Here is a 16,307-nt window from a genome sequence, read left to right as displayed (position 1 = left end):
TGTCAGTCTTCTCCCAGTCTTCTCCCAGTCTTCAGTGTCCATTCTGTCCCAAATCAAGCTTCCGCAGATTTGTTTCTAGGTTTTCTAATTTGTTCCCAGGTTCTATTTGTTGATACTTGCACTAGTATAGATAGCACAGTCTTCAGAAGTCATAGCATCTGATGGGGCAAGTCTCTTTATTTATGAATGTCTTGGTTGATTTTGTCCCTTAGCTTTTCCATTACAAATTTAGAATCAAGTGGCAGAGAATGGAAAACTGTTGGCATTTTATGGGGGCTGCACTGAATCTGTACATCAATTTGAGGGTAATTAACATCTATACCGTATTCCATCTTCCAACTAAGAACATTATATACCTTCCATTGTAGTGGGTTCCTCCTTAATTCCTTTTGATAGTTTGTTTTCCTCCAAAAAGGACTTGCCTTAGATTTAGTCCTGTTGCTTTTAATTTTGATGTTACTGTAAATGGGAACTTTTAAACTTTTTTATGATCTTTGTATAGAGATGCAAATCACTTTTATAATGATTTTGAAACCAGTAGACTCACTAAATACTGTTTAAGTTTCTACATACGTAACATCTGTGATTTTTCCTTTTCAGTCTATACTTTTTATATATTTTCTTTTATCAGATTATCAGTAAATCCAAACTTGATAGGAGTGTAATCCCATATGAATGTTCTATGTTATGAATGCTCTTTCCACATCTATAGAGATTAACATTTTCCATAAATTTAATAATACTATAATAATTAGTAATTTTTCTGAAATTAACACAGAATTCCTATAATAAGCTCACTTTTCATATTGACTGCTAACCTTTTTATACATTGCTGAGTTCAGTGTGCTCAATATTTTAGGGACTGGGGATCTGTGTTACTCAATGAGCTTGCCTAAAAATTCTTCTCTGAAACAGTCTTGTCTGATTTTGCTATTGAGGTTATGCTAGCCTAATAAAATGAATGAGGAAATGTCCCCCCTGTTTTTCTATACCCTAGGATAGTTTAAAATCAGAATTCTGTTTCTCTTGATTGTTTAGTAGGATTTACCTGTAGTGTCATGTGGATCTGGTATTTCCATTGTGAGAAAATTATTAATAACCGATTAAATTTTCTTGGTGGTCTGTGCTTATTAGATTTTCTATCTCTTCCTGATTCTGTTTTGGTAAGTTGACTTTTTCTAGGAGTTTATTCATTTTATGTAACTTTTCAAATTTTTTGCCATAGAATTTTCATAATGTTCAGTTCTCTTATCTCTTTAACATCTCTACTTAGGCTCCATTTTTTCATTTCCAATATTGTTTTGTCTTTTAGTGTTGCCATAGTCTATCTTTTCATATTTTATTAGTCCTAATGAGTTTTTTCAGAGAACTGTTATTTAGCTTTGCTTGTCATTTGTTATTTATTTGATTCCTAGGTCCATTAATTTTGTTCTTATGATTCTTTTCTACTTTCTTTAAATATTAACTTTTTATAATTTTGAAAGGGGTTGACACAACTTGACTTTATTGAATTTAATACAATTCATTTTTGGAACATTTAAGTATCACTTCGTTATCTCTTGAAACATTTTAAAGTTTATATTTGACTTATTAATGAATTAGCAATACATTATTTTTCTAAATGCCATTGATGATCTTGAACATTAAAAAACAACTTATAGAAAGCATAGTATATCCAAATGCATTTTACCAGAAATCCCTAAATCAAAGAAATGTAACCCATTTAGGCACGCGGAATAAAAGATGCTACAGAAATCATCTTTGAGATGTCAAAAGACGAAAGAAAAGATTTCTACAGGACTATAGCATGGGGTCTGAACCGGCCTTTGTTTGCAGTTTATAGAAGAGTGCTTCGCATGTATGATGACAGAAACCATGTGGGAAAGTATGAAAACCTGTAATGCTGCATGTTTTCATGTAATTAGGGGAAATATTTAAGGAGCAATCATTTTTAAAATATAGTTATGATCAGAACTTTAATTGGAGACAGTTATAAATTACTGTTTGTTGTGTTAATGTTTTTTTCTCCAGGTCCATGTTATAAATATGGAAATCTCATTATAACAAGGCCTTTTAGAAATTAGTATCTCAATCACCTTATATATGTCAGATTTTAGACTTAGCTGTCTTCATACATCAAAGTCTGCTTTATAATAAAGTAACATTATAAAAAAATTATAGTGGTTCAAGATTTAGTGTATGGAAAAAAACCCTCTAAATTCATTAGTAATATTGTTCCTATTCATTTTTTGGTTAAAGCATGTATTTATACTATAGCATTTCCTAGGTTAGTGACTTTTTTTTTTAAATAAAACCAGAGTGAAAAATAACTAAATTTCTGAATATAATGCGTGGATTTCTGTTATAGGTAACATTGATGGGAAGGCATCATCTTTTTCAATGCAATGATTCTGTAGTGTTCCTGACATAGTTTTAATTTCTCTTTGGGAATTTTAGGTAGTCATAGTGTAGCTTATAAGATCATGCTTTCTAAAAAGAACATTGCATTGACTGTATTGAGTACTTGTCAACTAAAGAAAAAGAGCCTTTATATTGGAGCAAGAATATGGCAGATGTCCATGCATGGGTAGGGGAAATGAAGAGAATTTTTAAATTTTTTGGTGCTTTGTGAGAATTTACCATAAATTTGCATTTTAGCTCTGGTTTACATAAGTGTCATTCATAAGTCTTTAAGAATAGCTATGATATTAGAGGGTCTGAAACCAGTTTTGAAATAAAGGAAGACTAAGAATAGAAGCAAATATGCTTTAAATGTTGAATTTTCCTAGAGAAAAATGTACATTGCTCACTTTTATTATAGCTAAATGTTTGTTTTTTAAAAAGAGAAAATAAAAGCATCAGTTTTAATTTTCAGTAATTTACTTTGGAATTGGTTATTTTAAAAATATTATCAATAATGCTAAGTGACTTAGTATTTGGCTTCCTAAGTGAAATTCTGATTTTTATTAAAGTTTTTTAGTATTCTTTGTTTTAATTGATCTTTTTAAAAATGTCTTTAAATTTCTAGATACACACCTGAAGAAATTGAAAAGCTCAAGGAGTAAGTTTAAAATTTTTTTCTTTCCATGAATTCTGATAGTTGGGTTTTAACTTTTTTAGTATCTTCGTTTTTTAAACTTTTACTTTGAAAATGTCAAGAGATTTTATTAAGCATGATTGACCATAAAAAGAACTATTTAGATCCATACCTGCACAGAGTAGCCATGCCCATAAATTTAGTCTTCTATTATTGTGAGTTGCCAAATGTGTCCTCAAACCACTAATAAGAGTTAGAGAACAGAACATTAGATGGCCATTCCTGGTAGCCTGAAGACTAAATCTCAGGAACTTACATACCAAGATCAAAACCAGGGTTCTACATCTTAGTTTTAGAACTGCGACTTGGCAAATGTTTCACTTAATGTCTGGGTGGACTCTACCTTAAAAAGACTATTTCACAGGAAAAAATTTTGCTTTGTTGAGTGGGGCCATAAAGTATGAGTTAATGGATTGTATGGGTCGTGGAAAAAAATTGAAAGTTGATCCTCTTTATGATGGTAGCAGCTTGGGAAACTTTTTCAGTTGTCTGAGAAGAGCTTGTTAGGAGTACTCAAAAGGGTACAATCTGGGGATTGCCTGGGAAATTATGTCAGTAACCTGAGGGGAAATTTGGTCTTTTTTGAACACATATCCAAGTTACTTATTTCTTCTCTGACCCAGGAAAAAGGCAATTGCTGCCTGTTTTTTTTTCACCCACAGACAACTGTGGACCCCCCAAAAGGCCACACTTTCAAACTTTGGCTCTCAAAGTATTGCTGCCCACAACTTCCAAACCAGTCAAATGGGAAGAAGAAGAATGAAGAATAAATGATGAAATTAAAAGGGAGAAAACAGTTGAACCCAATGCTGATTGGCAGACTCTTGTTTTAGGCTCCGGATAAAGCATGGCAATGACTGGGCAACAATAGGGGCGGCGCTAGGAAGAAGCGCGTCTTCCGTCAAAGATCGGTGCCGACTGATGAAGGATACTTGCAACACAGGTACTGTGAGTGCTGCTGGGGGCTGCTCCTGTCTCACTGGAGCCTCCCGCCCCTGCACTTAACTGCTTTCTCTTCTGTTCTGGAAAGACATTTATCATTCACTCAAGTTCACATTTTATTTTCTAGTCTTCCTTTTTCTTCACACTTTATAGACCCAAGTAATCATTCATTTTTCTGCATTTGTGTAAAGTAACATTGTTCACAGGGACACAGCTCCTCAGTTTCAGAGGTTTCAGGTGTAGCCCATTTCCATTTTGTAGCAATTCAAAATTGCGCCAGTGGGGAGAGCACTTACTACTAAGGCTTATATCCAGGAAGTAGTTTTAATTTAAGCCCATCTAACTGTTGAGCTTCTGTTAACAACAGCTTATCAACTCATGTTTATAAAAAACTTGAGTTCAGGCAGATCCCAACGTAAGTTATCTTCCAATGCTGTGGCTGTTTTGCTTAGTTCAAACAAGTAAGTATATTTTCCGTACAACAAAGTCATTAGTGTTTTAGTCTCTAGTCCAGACCACAAATACCTATTTAATGTTTAATATATATAAACATACTAATGATACTATTAAGCCTAACCTTTGTGACCAGCAACAGTATTGAGGCTCTGACACTAACTTTCACATAACCTTTCTGAGCCTCAATTTCCTCTCAAATAAAGAGGTTAGAAAAGGTGATCTCATAGTTTCCTTTTAGCCCTAAAATTCTCTAAAGGAGCCACAATCTGTGCTCAGTCTTTGAATAAGAAAAATAGTTCTCAAGGTAAGCTTACGCTTCCAGGGTATGTATTTTCTTTTTTCTCTTCCCTACCCTGCTAACGTGGAACCGGGAGTATTTCCCTCTTAACCATTTCACCAGCACTATGACCTGCAAGACATTGAAAACATAAATTCCACCAATTCTGTCATTCCATGATTCATGACAGCTTAATCAATGAAGCAGGAATAGGAGCTCTAGATTTAGGATGGGACCCCAGAGTTTTATATTAGGCACTGTGAATACAGAACCCCTTTTATTGCCCTGCTAAAATAGGAGAGCAGGACTTTGTCTTGAAAATTGGTATCCACAACTGTGCCTAGCACATAATGGACATTCAGTAAATATGCCTAGCACATAATGGACATTCAGTAAATATTTGTTCAATAAATGAATCCCTGATGTAAGCACACAGCTCTTCTGAAATTTTCTAGATGCTTTTAGCTGCTAGTCACAAAATGGAAACAAGTAGAAGGAGTTAAAAAAAAGTTTGGTCTTTCCTGTTTCTCTGCTCGAGTTCCTTAAGGAAAAAACAAGAGGATCATTTGGTGTCATGACTGGTTTATGGCTTCAGGAAAACCTGGAATAAAATCATGTGTGAACACCAGTCTCAGACTTCTGTTTGATCACAGTATCTTGGAGTTGGGATAATGGGGAAAGGAGATGGTATAAACCTGGTTTTCATATTTACTAAAGTGGGTAGAAGCCCATGGGAGTCATTCCACTTGCCTCTCATCATTCATTCCTGTAATGAAGGATCTCTATTGAGCTTACCCCACTTCTGCAGAGCAGGGAATCTTGGGCAAGACAGGAAGAATTGTGATTATGAGTTTCTGTGTCCCGTCAAGCCATCCCTGAAGCTCTTCCCACTTAGGATTAGTACAACCTGACAGCACATAATTCTTCCTAGGTATGTACTGGGTAGTTTTTCTCTCCAGAGTCAGTGTTTTCTTTTAGGATTCTGTATTTTCTTTTGTACCAAGAACCTTACTGGGCTACTCAAATGCAACTGTCTTAGTAGATATGTGCAATTTACCACCCCACAGTCATTCAGAAATACTTTTGGTGCTTCTGTGTACTTCCCGTAAGTCCTTGGAAATACAGGGCTGTATCTGATTTGTAAAAAAAACAAAAACAAAAACCAAAGAAGGTAGCAGTAGTAGTCTAGATGACTTCCTTCTTTCAGGGAAGTGGACGGAAGACGAGGAAAAGAGACTTGCAGAAGTGGTTCATGAATTGACAAGCACTGAACCTGGTGACATAGTGACACAGGGCGTGTCATGGGCAGCTGTGGCAGAACGAGTAGGTACCCGTTCAGAAAAACAGTGTCGTTCTAAATGGCTCAACTACCTGAACTGGAAACAGAGTGGAGGTACTGAATGGACCAAGGAAGATGAAATCAATCTCATCCTCAGGTTTGTGTCCTAAATATTTTAATGAACAAAAACTGCTTCATGGCTACAGGTTATTTCCCCTTTTGGTTTCCCTAGATGCCTAATGTCTGAGAAGCATCCTTTCCATAGGGAAAGGATCCACAGAGGATCTTTTAGATCCTATGCATTTCATATTGAGTTGTTCTTTTTTTGTTTTGTGTTTGTTCCTTTTTAGTGGATTTAGTACTCGTGCAAAGTACCAGATTGAAGGTGTGGAGACTGAAGTCCTCTGTATATCCACAGAACAGGTATGGCACAGTGGTACTACAGCCTGCCACTGTCCCACCAATGTGCCTCCATGCTAACCTAGGGGGCCAAGTTGCAGGGAAGAGGGCTCTTCAGTCTCCATGCCCTTCAATCTTGGGCTGTCATGCTAAGATTGCCAAGGAGGGGGCCCAGTGTACAGTGACCCACACACCTTCACATTGGACCCAATCAGAAACTTCCATTTTGTACATATCCCGAAATAGCTTTAAGATCATAATCCTAAGCCTATTTTTTTAAGTTAGTCGGTTTAACCATTAAGACTCAGAGACTCAAATGGGCAAAAAAAGCAGCAAGAAAATGTATGAGGCACTGAAGTAGTAAAAGCTACTCCCTCCTGAAAATCAAAATCATGACAGTTGAAGCTGGAAAACAAATAGATCATTAATACCCCAGATTTAGTTGTACTATTACGTTGCTGTTTTTTGTTTTGGTTGCTCCTGGAATATTTTTGTCTTTTTAATTTTATTTTGGGTTTTGTTTTTATTTTTTGTTTTTATTTTTATTTTTTAAAAGATTTTATTTATTCATGAGAGACCGAGAGAGAGAGAGCGAGAGAAAGACAGAGAGACACAGGCAGAGGGAGAAGCAGGCACCATGCAGAGAGCCTGACATGGGACTCAGTCCTGGGTCTCCAGGATCAAGCCCTGGGCTGAAGGCGACGCTAAACCGCTGAGCCACCTGGGCTGCTCAGGTTTTGTTTTTAGTATACTTTTTCAACTAGTCATCTGCAAAGGAGCTCACTTCTAAACATTTTTGTTGATTATAGAAATGGAAAAGCTCAGATTTAGGCAATAACTTGCTGTAACACACTATAAAACATTGCAGAACACTATACACTTAACCCTGTTCTTACCCCGTTCTAACCTTTAGCTACTCCCTTTCCTTGACAGAGCTTCATCTGCTTCTGGCCATTTTCGGTTTGGCCCGTTGCTTGTACCATTAACAAAAGGCTCTTGCTAGTGCTATGTCCTTGCTATTAGCTCTGGGAGCAGTTCTGCACTCCTAGAATCCTCTCCCATGCAACTAGCAGCAGCGTGCCCATGACATAGGCTACCATCCCCTCTGTTGCCAGGGCTGTCACATGTCATCAGAGGAGGGTTCTTCCAGAGAAATAAATTAACATCTAACAGACGTTTGTTTTGTAACCTGTAGGATAGCAGAGCTTGATGTAGCTGATGAAAATGACATAAACTGGGATCTGTTAGCAGAGGGATGGAGCAGTGTCCGCTCACCACAGTGGCTTCGCAGTAAATGGTGGACCATCAAAAGACAAATTGCAAATCATAAGGATGTTTCATTCCCTGGTAATGTATTATTTGCTTCTCAAAGTCCTACCCTTGTCTTACCATATTTACTCCTCAGGAATTGCTTAAAGGTTCAAAGCCCTTTGCCTCAGCTATAGAGATAGGAATCTTAGTAGATCTTCACTCTCTTTCTTTGGGTAACTGTTTTGTCTACCCTTGAGAAGAGCTGGGGGTGATGGGTAATATTCAAAGCACCTAAGACGAAAGTATACACATTTGCACACATTCTTCTTCTCCTATAAACTGTGAAGAAGAAAACGATTTTACATATTGTGTACAAAGCTCTATTTCTGAAACTTTAGGTTTAAATCAACTTTTATGTGTTGAATAATGTCACATATCTTTACTGGGTTTGTTATTTAGAGAGATTCTTTGGTAGTTTTATAGTACAAAAACTATAAATTTGTAATTTATTATGTAAATCTAGAGATCTTAAGTTGGGTTTGCTTAAAAGTGAGGCACAGCATGCTTAACCCTTCATTGCCTGCTTTGTACTAGGCATGAAACTAAGTTGTACAATCCCTTTAATTAAGGCAGTCAAATTCATTCCCCTTAGTAGAATGCTCCAACTTCTTTTTTCCAAAGGAAAATTAAACGCTGAAGAACTCTGGCTTAATGAAAATAAGATTTAAAAAAAAATACAGTTGTAAATTGAATATTAAAACCAGAAGAGTGAATGAATACCAATGTCACATGAACCCACCCAGGTTGCAGTTATCACCTGAGAGGATTGGTAGTTAATCATGACTAGTGGAGGGGGGCAAGTCTAGATTTGACTTTCCTGTACAAGAAGTCAAGGTGGTTGCATAATTACTGTTTGGAAAAGATGAGCTGCTACTCTGGAGTTGTGAGTTAAACTCACAGCCAACTGATGATGCCTTTGCAGTAGCTAAAATAGTCCATTCTCTTTGAATACTTTGTGTAAGTGGAGGGGGAAGTACACTGTTCACTTAAAAAGAGAAATAAGCTATTTTGCATTAACAATATTCTTCCCAAATTTTATCCTGAAGGCCTCGGACATAGTGAAGGTCTTATTTTCATGTTCCTCACAATGGCTACTTTTTAAATGCATCTTAGATGGCAAGAAAACATTATGTTATTTAAAAAATTTTTTGTTATGTGATAATGTTTCTAAAAATATCCAGATAGGTTATAGCTTTCAAATATTTCTATTGTTATTTTGCTGAGATCTCACATGCAGTGTACAATTATTTATTCCAAATACTTTCCCTCCTTACCCCCACCTGCCTTGCTGCTTAGATGGTGGTCTGTCGGAGAATCAATGTTCTTTTTGTCTACCCATCTCCCTTCAGTCTTAATAAAAGGTCTTAAACAGTTACATGAGAATCAAAAAAACAACCCAACGCTTTTGGAGAATAAATCAGGATCTGGAGTTCCAAACAGTAATTCCAATTCCAGTGTACAGCATGTTCAGATCAGAGTCGCCCGCTTGGAAGACAATACAGCCATCTCTCCAAGCCCCATGACAGCCTTGCAGATTCCAGTCCAGATCACCCATGTCTGTAAGTGTTCATTTAAGACTCCTGGCTGTTGGACCTGTATGATTTGGTAACGACTCTAATACCTTTCATTCTTCTAGAATGTTGACAGAAATTTGTGGAAGTTAACAAAGGCAGTCTAAGGCATTTTATATTTGTTAGTTCAATTAATATTTGCACAAAAGAGTCATCATAAACCATTTTAAATCTTACTTTTAGATGTTACAAAGAATTAATGATTAATAGACTGCTACCTAAAATACAATCAGTTGAACAAAGAAATAAGAGTTCATAAGGTGGCACATCATTTTGTAGTAATTCACCAGACACTCAAATTGGGGGTGAATTTGAGGTTGTGTGTAGAAGAAATGGGTTTGAATGAGATTTTCTTCAGGAAGTAAAAAACCAGTTTCCTGTGGAAAGTATCCTGTTTATCCTTTTTTTCCTTAGCCTCTGATATTTTTGTGTTTAATGAGATTATGAGAACCCAAAAGGGAGGGGAAGTTTATTTCCTAAGATCTAAGCCAAGTTGATATTTCTACTTTTTTTTTCCATAACAGAAAAGGAATGAAAATAAAATTCTCAGAACCATACGATTCTTCACTTTATCATTTCTTTTGTCTACTTAAACACTATGCCTATGGAAAGATGATTGCCAAGAGCATATCAATTGCTGTGTGTTATTCTCAGGGGATTATTGGCATTTTGAGTGAGACAATTCATTGTGGGCTGTCCTACACATTGCAGGATGGTCACTGTCCCCTGCCTCACCCACAAAATGCCAGTAGTACTTCCTCATTATGGCAAATAAAAACACCCTCCGGATTTTCAAGTGACCACTATGACACCATTTTGAGAATCACTGCTCTCTGGTGGTGGTGGTGACACACTATCCACATATCCAGTGACTGTCAAAGTTTCCTTGGAGACCTTTAAAAGTAATCATGCCTGTCTTTAAAGTTCTACTTTAAGTTTGGTTTTTTGCTTTAGCTTTCTACCAATCAAATAAAACATGAAGAATTTCTTTAGCCCTTGCTTATTTAACTTTATAGCCTGAAGAACTGCAAAAGAACGTGAAATTACTGATCCGCCATAAATGTGAGAGCTACTGTTGGTTATAGATTGTGCACAGAGATTGTTAGAACTTTCCCTGGCTGTTGGGTTACTATACTTTGTGGGAATGCAGACATTTTAGAATTGGTACCTTAGGATAGCCTTTTTTTAAGATGTAGAATGATTTTATTTCTTCCAGCAAGAAATGTTAGTAAGAAAAAAAAAAAAAAAAAGAAATGTTAGTAAGAGTTTTACATTGTATCAGTTATTCTTTACATTCAGTCTAAAATTTCATGTTTGTTTCTTCCTTTATGTTGTTAGGAGTCAGGGACTAGCAAGCTTTAGAGCCAGAATAATGAACAAACATGTTAGACTTTGCAGCCCATAGGTCTTTGTGGAGTTTTCTAGTTTTTAATCAATCTTTTAAAAGTGTAAAAACCATTCTTAGTCCTGAGCCACATTTGTCCCTGCCCATAGTTTGCTTAACCATGACAAAGGTTATTTATCTGGAATCACTTTAAATTATTCTAAGTATGATCTTAGGAGTCATCAAATAGAGAAATACTAACATGAATCAAGTATGTGTCTTTCAAAAGGTGTCTCATTTCTTTTCCAACTTAGAATTATCATAAACACTGCACATTAAAAGTTAATTCCAAATCACTTTTCACATGGATTCATATACAGGTGCAAATGAAAGCACCAGGAGATCGCATTTTGTCTAGTCTTAGTTCCTTATAATGTTGGTCAGGTGTAACCAACACTAAAGCCTCAACTGACACACCTATAAAGAGATGATACTTTGTGATCTTTAAAGCACCGTTCAGTCTCCCAAATGTGTTCTTACATTTCATGTTTGTGGTTCCTCCCAACAACTACATGAAGTAAACAGGACAGATAAAGTCTCTGAACATTAGTAGGTTCAAAGCAAGCTGTTTTCTCAGGCTTATATTGCTCAAGAGTAATACTGGTAGAACTGAAGCCTCATGTTCAGGGACTACTACCATTTCAGTCATCTGTACTGCTGACCAGAATGCCCAGGATTTATTTTATTTTATTTTTTTTACCAAGTTCCTGTTGACTTGTAAGTTAGCCTTAGTGTATTCTTCTTACTTCCTAATATTAGAAATATTTTGTGATCTATACCAGGGGTTAGCACATATTGTATCTATAGCAGCTAGTCAACTCTGCCCTTACAGTGCAAAAGCAACTGTGGAAAATAAATGGGTATGGTTGTGTTCTTATAATACCTTATTTACAAAAACTGGTTGTGGGTTGGATTTGGATGTAAGCCATAGTTTGCCAACCCCTGATCTATGCCATCCCAGGTAAATCCATTAGAGTTCTTCTAAGAAATTTAAATGACTTCAGGTTTCCAGGCAAATTATTCAGTTTGAGACTGTATTTTATTATTATCATTGTTCCTACCACAGCTTCGTCAGAGTCCCCTGCTGCTACCGTTGACTCGGAAACAATAACACTAAACAGTGGAACACTACAGGCATTTGAGATTCTTCCAGTGAGTAACACTTCACAAAATAGAAATTGGTCATTTTATGCATAAGAAAAAGGATTGGTTTTAGCGCTGTTATCATATGAACAAAGGAAATAAAAACATTGGCATTAAGTGCAAGTATATCCATGTTTTTGAGGCCATGTGGTTAAAAGATAACATAAATAAGACTTTCACTTTTATACTTCACTCTTTGTATAGGCTTAAAGCAATAATGTGCTCTTTTTATATATGAAAGTGACAGGGTTTAATGAGTAAGGTGCATGCTGTGGACTTGTATTTAGTCATAAACAAATAACATATATAATCAAAAAATTTATTGTACTGGCCCTGGGGATATAGAATATAAAAGTCCCAGTCCTATGAGGTGTAACCACTTTACAAAAAATCTTGCAGTTCCTAAAAAGGTTAAACAGTATAGTTAACATCTGAGCCACCAATTCTAATCCGAGGTATACCTAAGAGAAATGAAAGTAAGTTTGCATAAGCTTGTATATGAACGTTTCTATTCCTAATAATCAAAAAGTAGAAACCCACTTGTCTGTCCACTGACAAATGGGTTAATAAAATGTGTTGTAGCCATACAATTATTCAACAGTAAAAAGGAACAAAGTACTAATACATATTCCAAGAGTGAACTCTGAAAATCTTACGCTAAGTGAAACTAGCCACAAAATACCATCTACTGTTTGATTCCCACTTATTTGAAATGTCTCAAGTAGGCAAATCTATATAGAAAAAAAAACAGATTTAATGGTTGCCTATGCTAAGAGGTTTTGGGGAGAAAGGGACCAAGATTGCTAATCTGAATGGAGTTTGTTTTGGGTGTCATAGAAAAACTTTTAAGTCCCATTGCTTGTCCTGTTTTCTTAAATAGGTAATACCCAGAATTAGTTCATTTTTTCAGGAAGAAAATCTAAAGTAGGTTTTATTTCAATTATGTCAAGGTTTATTTGCTGTGAAGACCATAGGGATGTTATCCTTTGCACAGCCAGATCTCATGAGGATGTCCAACATGGCAAAAGGTTCTCTTTTAGAACAACTTTGGAACTTCCACTAGCAACTTTTACTTAATCTAAGCTTCCACTTCCTAATCCTGTGGTCTCCAAAATAGGGATGTGTAATAACCATTTGCCACAGGTAGAAACCTTTATTTGGCCACTTCCCCTCCTCCCCCTGGCCAGATAATATGTATACATATATTTAGAGTCTGTGTTCAGGTTTTTACTTATTTGGGTCACAGAGACTTCTGTCCTAATTTATTAGTAAAGGAAGATAGTAGTGCCTCAGTTTCAAAAAATCGTGAGCATTACTGCATTTAATAGAATATATCTATATGTCAAGTATTTACTGTCTGACTACATGTAATTTACTAAAAGCTGTGTTTGTAAACAATCAGCTTTTACTTTTATGGGGAGGAAAAAAATTGAGTCCTACTATGTGCCAGGCACCATTTTTTGTTATTTGTAATGCTCACAACCCCTTCCCTGAGAGTTAGTGATTAGGCCTCTTTTAGCAATAAGGAAACATGGATTCATTGAGCCTGGTACCAGGAGAGCTGCTGTAACTTCAGTACATAAGACCACAGGCTCTAGGACTTTGACATCACCCTTTGTTTTAAGTGCAAATACTTTCCCTTGGGGGGACGGGGCAAGGAGTAGCATAAACTGAACTCAAATTATCATATAGAAGCTTATGGCTGTGAAAGACTTATTGGTGTATAGTTTTATTGTAGTTCTGTAAAAACACTTTGAGATAAACTTATCAGTTAACCAGCTTTTCAAATAGCAATAAGTATTCTGAATGAAAAAGAATTCCTTGGGATCCCTGGGTGGCGCAGCGGTTTGGCGCCTGCCTTTGGCCCAGGGCGCGATCCTGGAGACCCGGGATCGAATCCCACGTCGGGCTCCCGGTGCATAGAGCCTGCTTCTCCCTCTGCCTATGTCTCTGCCTCTCTCTCTTTCTCTCTCTGTGACTATCATAAATAAATAAAAATTAAAAAAAAATAAAAAAGTTAAAAAAAAGAATTCCTATCTGTACATTTCTCCTTAGTATAAAAAAATTTCCTAAAACTATACTATGAAAAAAAATGGTTCAAGTAAGTAAACTCTCCTGTGGTACCTTTCCGAAAATGTGAAACTTTTAAAAAGCAGGGAGACTGCCAGTTCTGCCTGTGCTAGATAGACAGTAAAGGAAGACTGGGTGTGTAGGTTACTGTACTGGACCCAGTGGCTCATGCAACCATGTCTTGATGCCTTGGAATAAAAAGCTAAGACCAGACCATAGACATACATGAGAGCATCAAAGAGCAGGATCCAAGGTCTGGCCTTGCCTCTGTTAAATTTCCAAGACAAATAAGGACGTAGAACATGTCAAGAATGTTATACCTTTATTTTGTTACGTGACGGCACCTTTGGAATTGGGAAGTACATTTATGGCTAGAAAGTTGGAGTCCCCTTTTTGGATATAAAGCTACACTTAATAAGTAAGCATACTTACTCAGTAGTTTGTTGCGCACCTGTGTTGATATTAATTTTTTTTTCCTTTAGTCTTTCCATTTACAGCCCACTGGCACTCCAGGCACCTACCTACTTCAAACAAGTTCAAGCCAAGGCCTTCCCCTCACTCTGACGGCTAGTCCCACAGTAACCCTGACTGCTGCTGCTCCTGCTTCTCCCGAACAGATCATTGTTCATGCTTTGTCTGTATGTTACATCAATTCCTTGATTTTTTTTTTTTTTTCTAGTTTCTGTAGAGAAGACTAGCTGATAACAAAAAGCTTCTGGTGACACTTAATTCTATGATAGAACTTATGTGCCTTCAGTAACAATCTAGGGGGAAAACGGATTATGTACTGTATTTAAAGATCTGTTAGGGACCACAATTAATTGATACAAAGTCTAGGAGCCAGAACTAATAGAGTCCATTTATTTAAATAATTTTTCCTACCTCTGTTATCTCAGGAATGTAATTTTACACCATCAGTTTATCTTCATTGGGTATAACCCTTATCCCATGGGTCTCCATACATGAAATGGAAATGATAGGGGAGGGGGGTCTAGAAAAACAGCAGTTAAGAACACTGCAGTTCCAGAGGTGAACGGATGGGGGAGGGGGGAGGAGAGGGGGACTGTTAGGTACCACCTATAAATGGTATCTGTCACCTGTAACTCAAGTCTGGTAGGGACTTTCTCATTTTGCCACTGATCATTTTCTTTAACATTTTATAGCCAGAACATTTGTTGAACACAAGTGACAATGTCACAGTACAGTGTCACACACCGAGAGTCATCATTCAGACTGTTGCCACTGAGGATATCACTTCTTCCATATCCCAAGCAGAACTGACAGTAGATAGTGATATTCACTCATCTGATTTTCCTGAGCCTCCAGATGCCCTAGAAGCAGACACTTTCCCAGATGAAATTCATCAGCCTAAGATAACTGTAGAGCCATCATTTAATGATGGCCATGTATCCAAATTCAGTGACCAAAATAGCACAGAACTGATGAATAATGTTATGGTCAGAACAGAAGAAATCTCTGACAGCGACCTTAAACAAGAGGAGGAGTCATCTTCTCCTTTAGCCCGTGCTTACGTTACTGAGGTAAGTTGCAATTAAAGGAATGGCCTCTGGGTTCTCACCCTCAGCCTTAAACCTTCAGTTTGGAAAAAGCCTAGAAATGATTTAGGGGGACAGGGGTGGTGTCCTCCATTACCTACCTTCTCTCTGTAGACAAAAAAAGCAAATGTAAACCCTACCTGTGACCTCACAAGTATGAGATAGCAGTGCTTAGCCTTAGTACTAAAACCTTTCCCCCTACATACCCTTCCAATAGATTGAGAATTGCTAGAACCTATGGAACCATTTTTAAGAGAGTGCTTAGTAGTAAGTCTCCATGATGCAGCTTAGAAACCTTACTTACCCCAGTGTAGCAGCATTATTTCTTCTATGTTCAGGGGACCTGTAACTGAATTGCTTAAGTTCTATTTGTCCATTTTTAGGCTTTAATTTTCTTGTCTTTATAAAATGGGATAGTGTTTGAATATTAAGTCTTTTTAAACCTAAATGTGTTTGGAATCTTAAGAAAAACTAAAATAGGAGTCCGAACCCTCCCTTTTTTTTTTTTTTAATTGCTGTTTAGGATCTAGAGTCTCCTACCATAGAAGAACAAGTTGATCAAACAACCATTGATGATGAAACCATACTTATTGTTCCTTCACCACATGGCTTTATCCAGGCATCGGATGTTATAGATACTGAATCTGTCTTGCCTTTGACAACACTAACAGGTACTGTAATATAACTGTGTCATGTGCCTGATAAATCTTAAGGGGAAAATCAGGCTCCTTGATCCAACAGTAGTCATCTTGTTAAATTTTGGTAGAGTACTTACTGTACATTCTTGACATGGATTAGAGTACATACATGTTAAACTAACTT

General features: G+C 36.7%; 1 protein-coding gene across 10 annotated transcripts in view; it reads left to right on the top strand.

Moving 5' to 3' along the window:
• The window catches only part of DMTF1 (cyclin D binding myb like transcription factor 1), a 44,348-nt gene that overhangs the window by 26,681 nt on the left and 1,360 nt on the right, over nt 1–16,307 (top strand). For all 10 annotated transcript variants that reach the window (XM_077857139.1, XM_077857144.1, XM_077857138.1 and 7 more), the window contains 10 exons: nt 1,728–1,885; nt 3,029–3,061; nt 3,931–4,040; nt 5,980–6,208; nt 7,646–7,797; nt 9,111–9,320; nt 11,783–11,868; nt 14,412–14,567; nt 15,093–15,470; nt 16,009–16,156. In XM_077857139.1, coding sequence (XP_077713265.1) covers nt 1,728–1,885; nt 3,029–3,061; nt 3,931–4,040; nt 5,980–6,208; nt 7,646–7,797; nt 9,111–9,320; nt 11,783–11,868; nt 14,412–14,567; nt 15,093–15,470; nt 16,009–16,156 — 1,660 coding nt within the window. The remainder of the gene's footprint in view (nt 1–1,727; nt 1,886–3,028; nt 3,062–3,930; nt 4,041–5,979; nt 6,209–7,645; nt 7,798–9,110; nt 9,321–11,782; nt 11,869–14,411; nt 14,568–15,092; nt 15,471–16,008; nt 16,157–16,307) is intronic.

This window comes from Canis aureus, chromosome 18 (genome assembly GCF_053574225.1).
Source record: "Canis aureus isolate CA01 chromosome 18, VMU_Caureus_v.1.0, whole genome shotgun sequence".
Taxonomy (NCBI): Eukaryota; Metazoa; Chordata; class Mammalia; order Carnivora; family Canidae; genus Canis; species Canis aureus.
The sequence above is the reverse complement of the archived record's forward strand: the minus strand, read 5'-3'. Positions and strand labels throughout refer to the sequence as shown.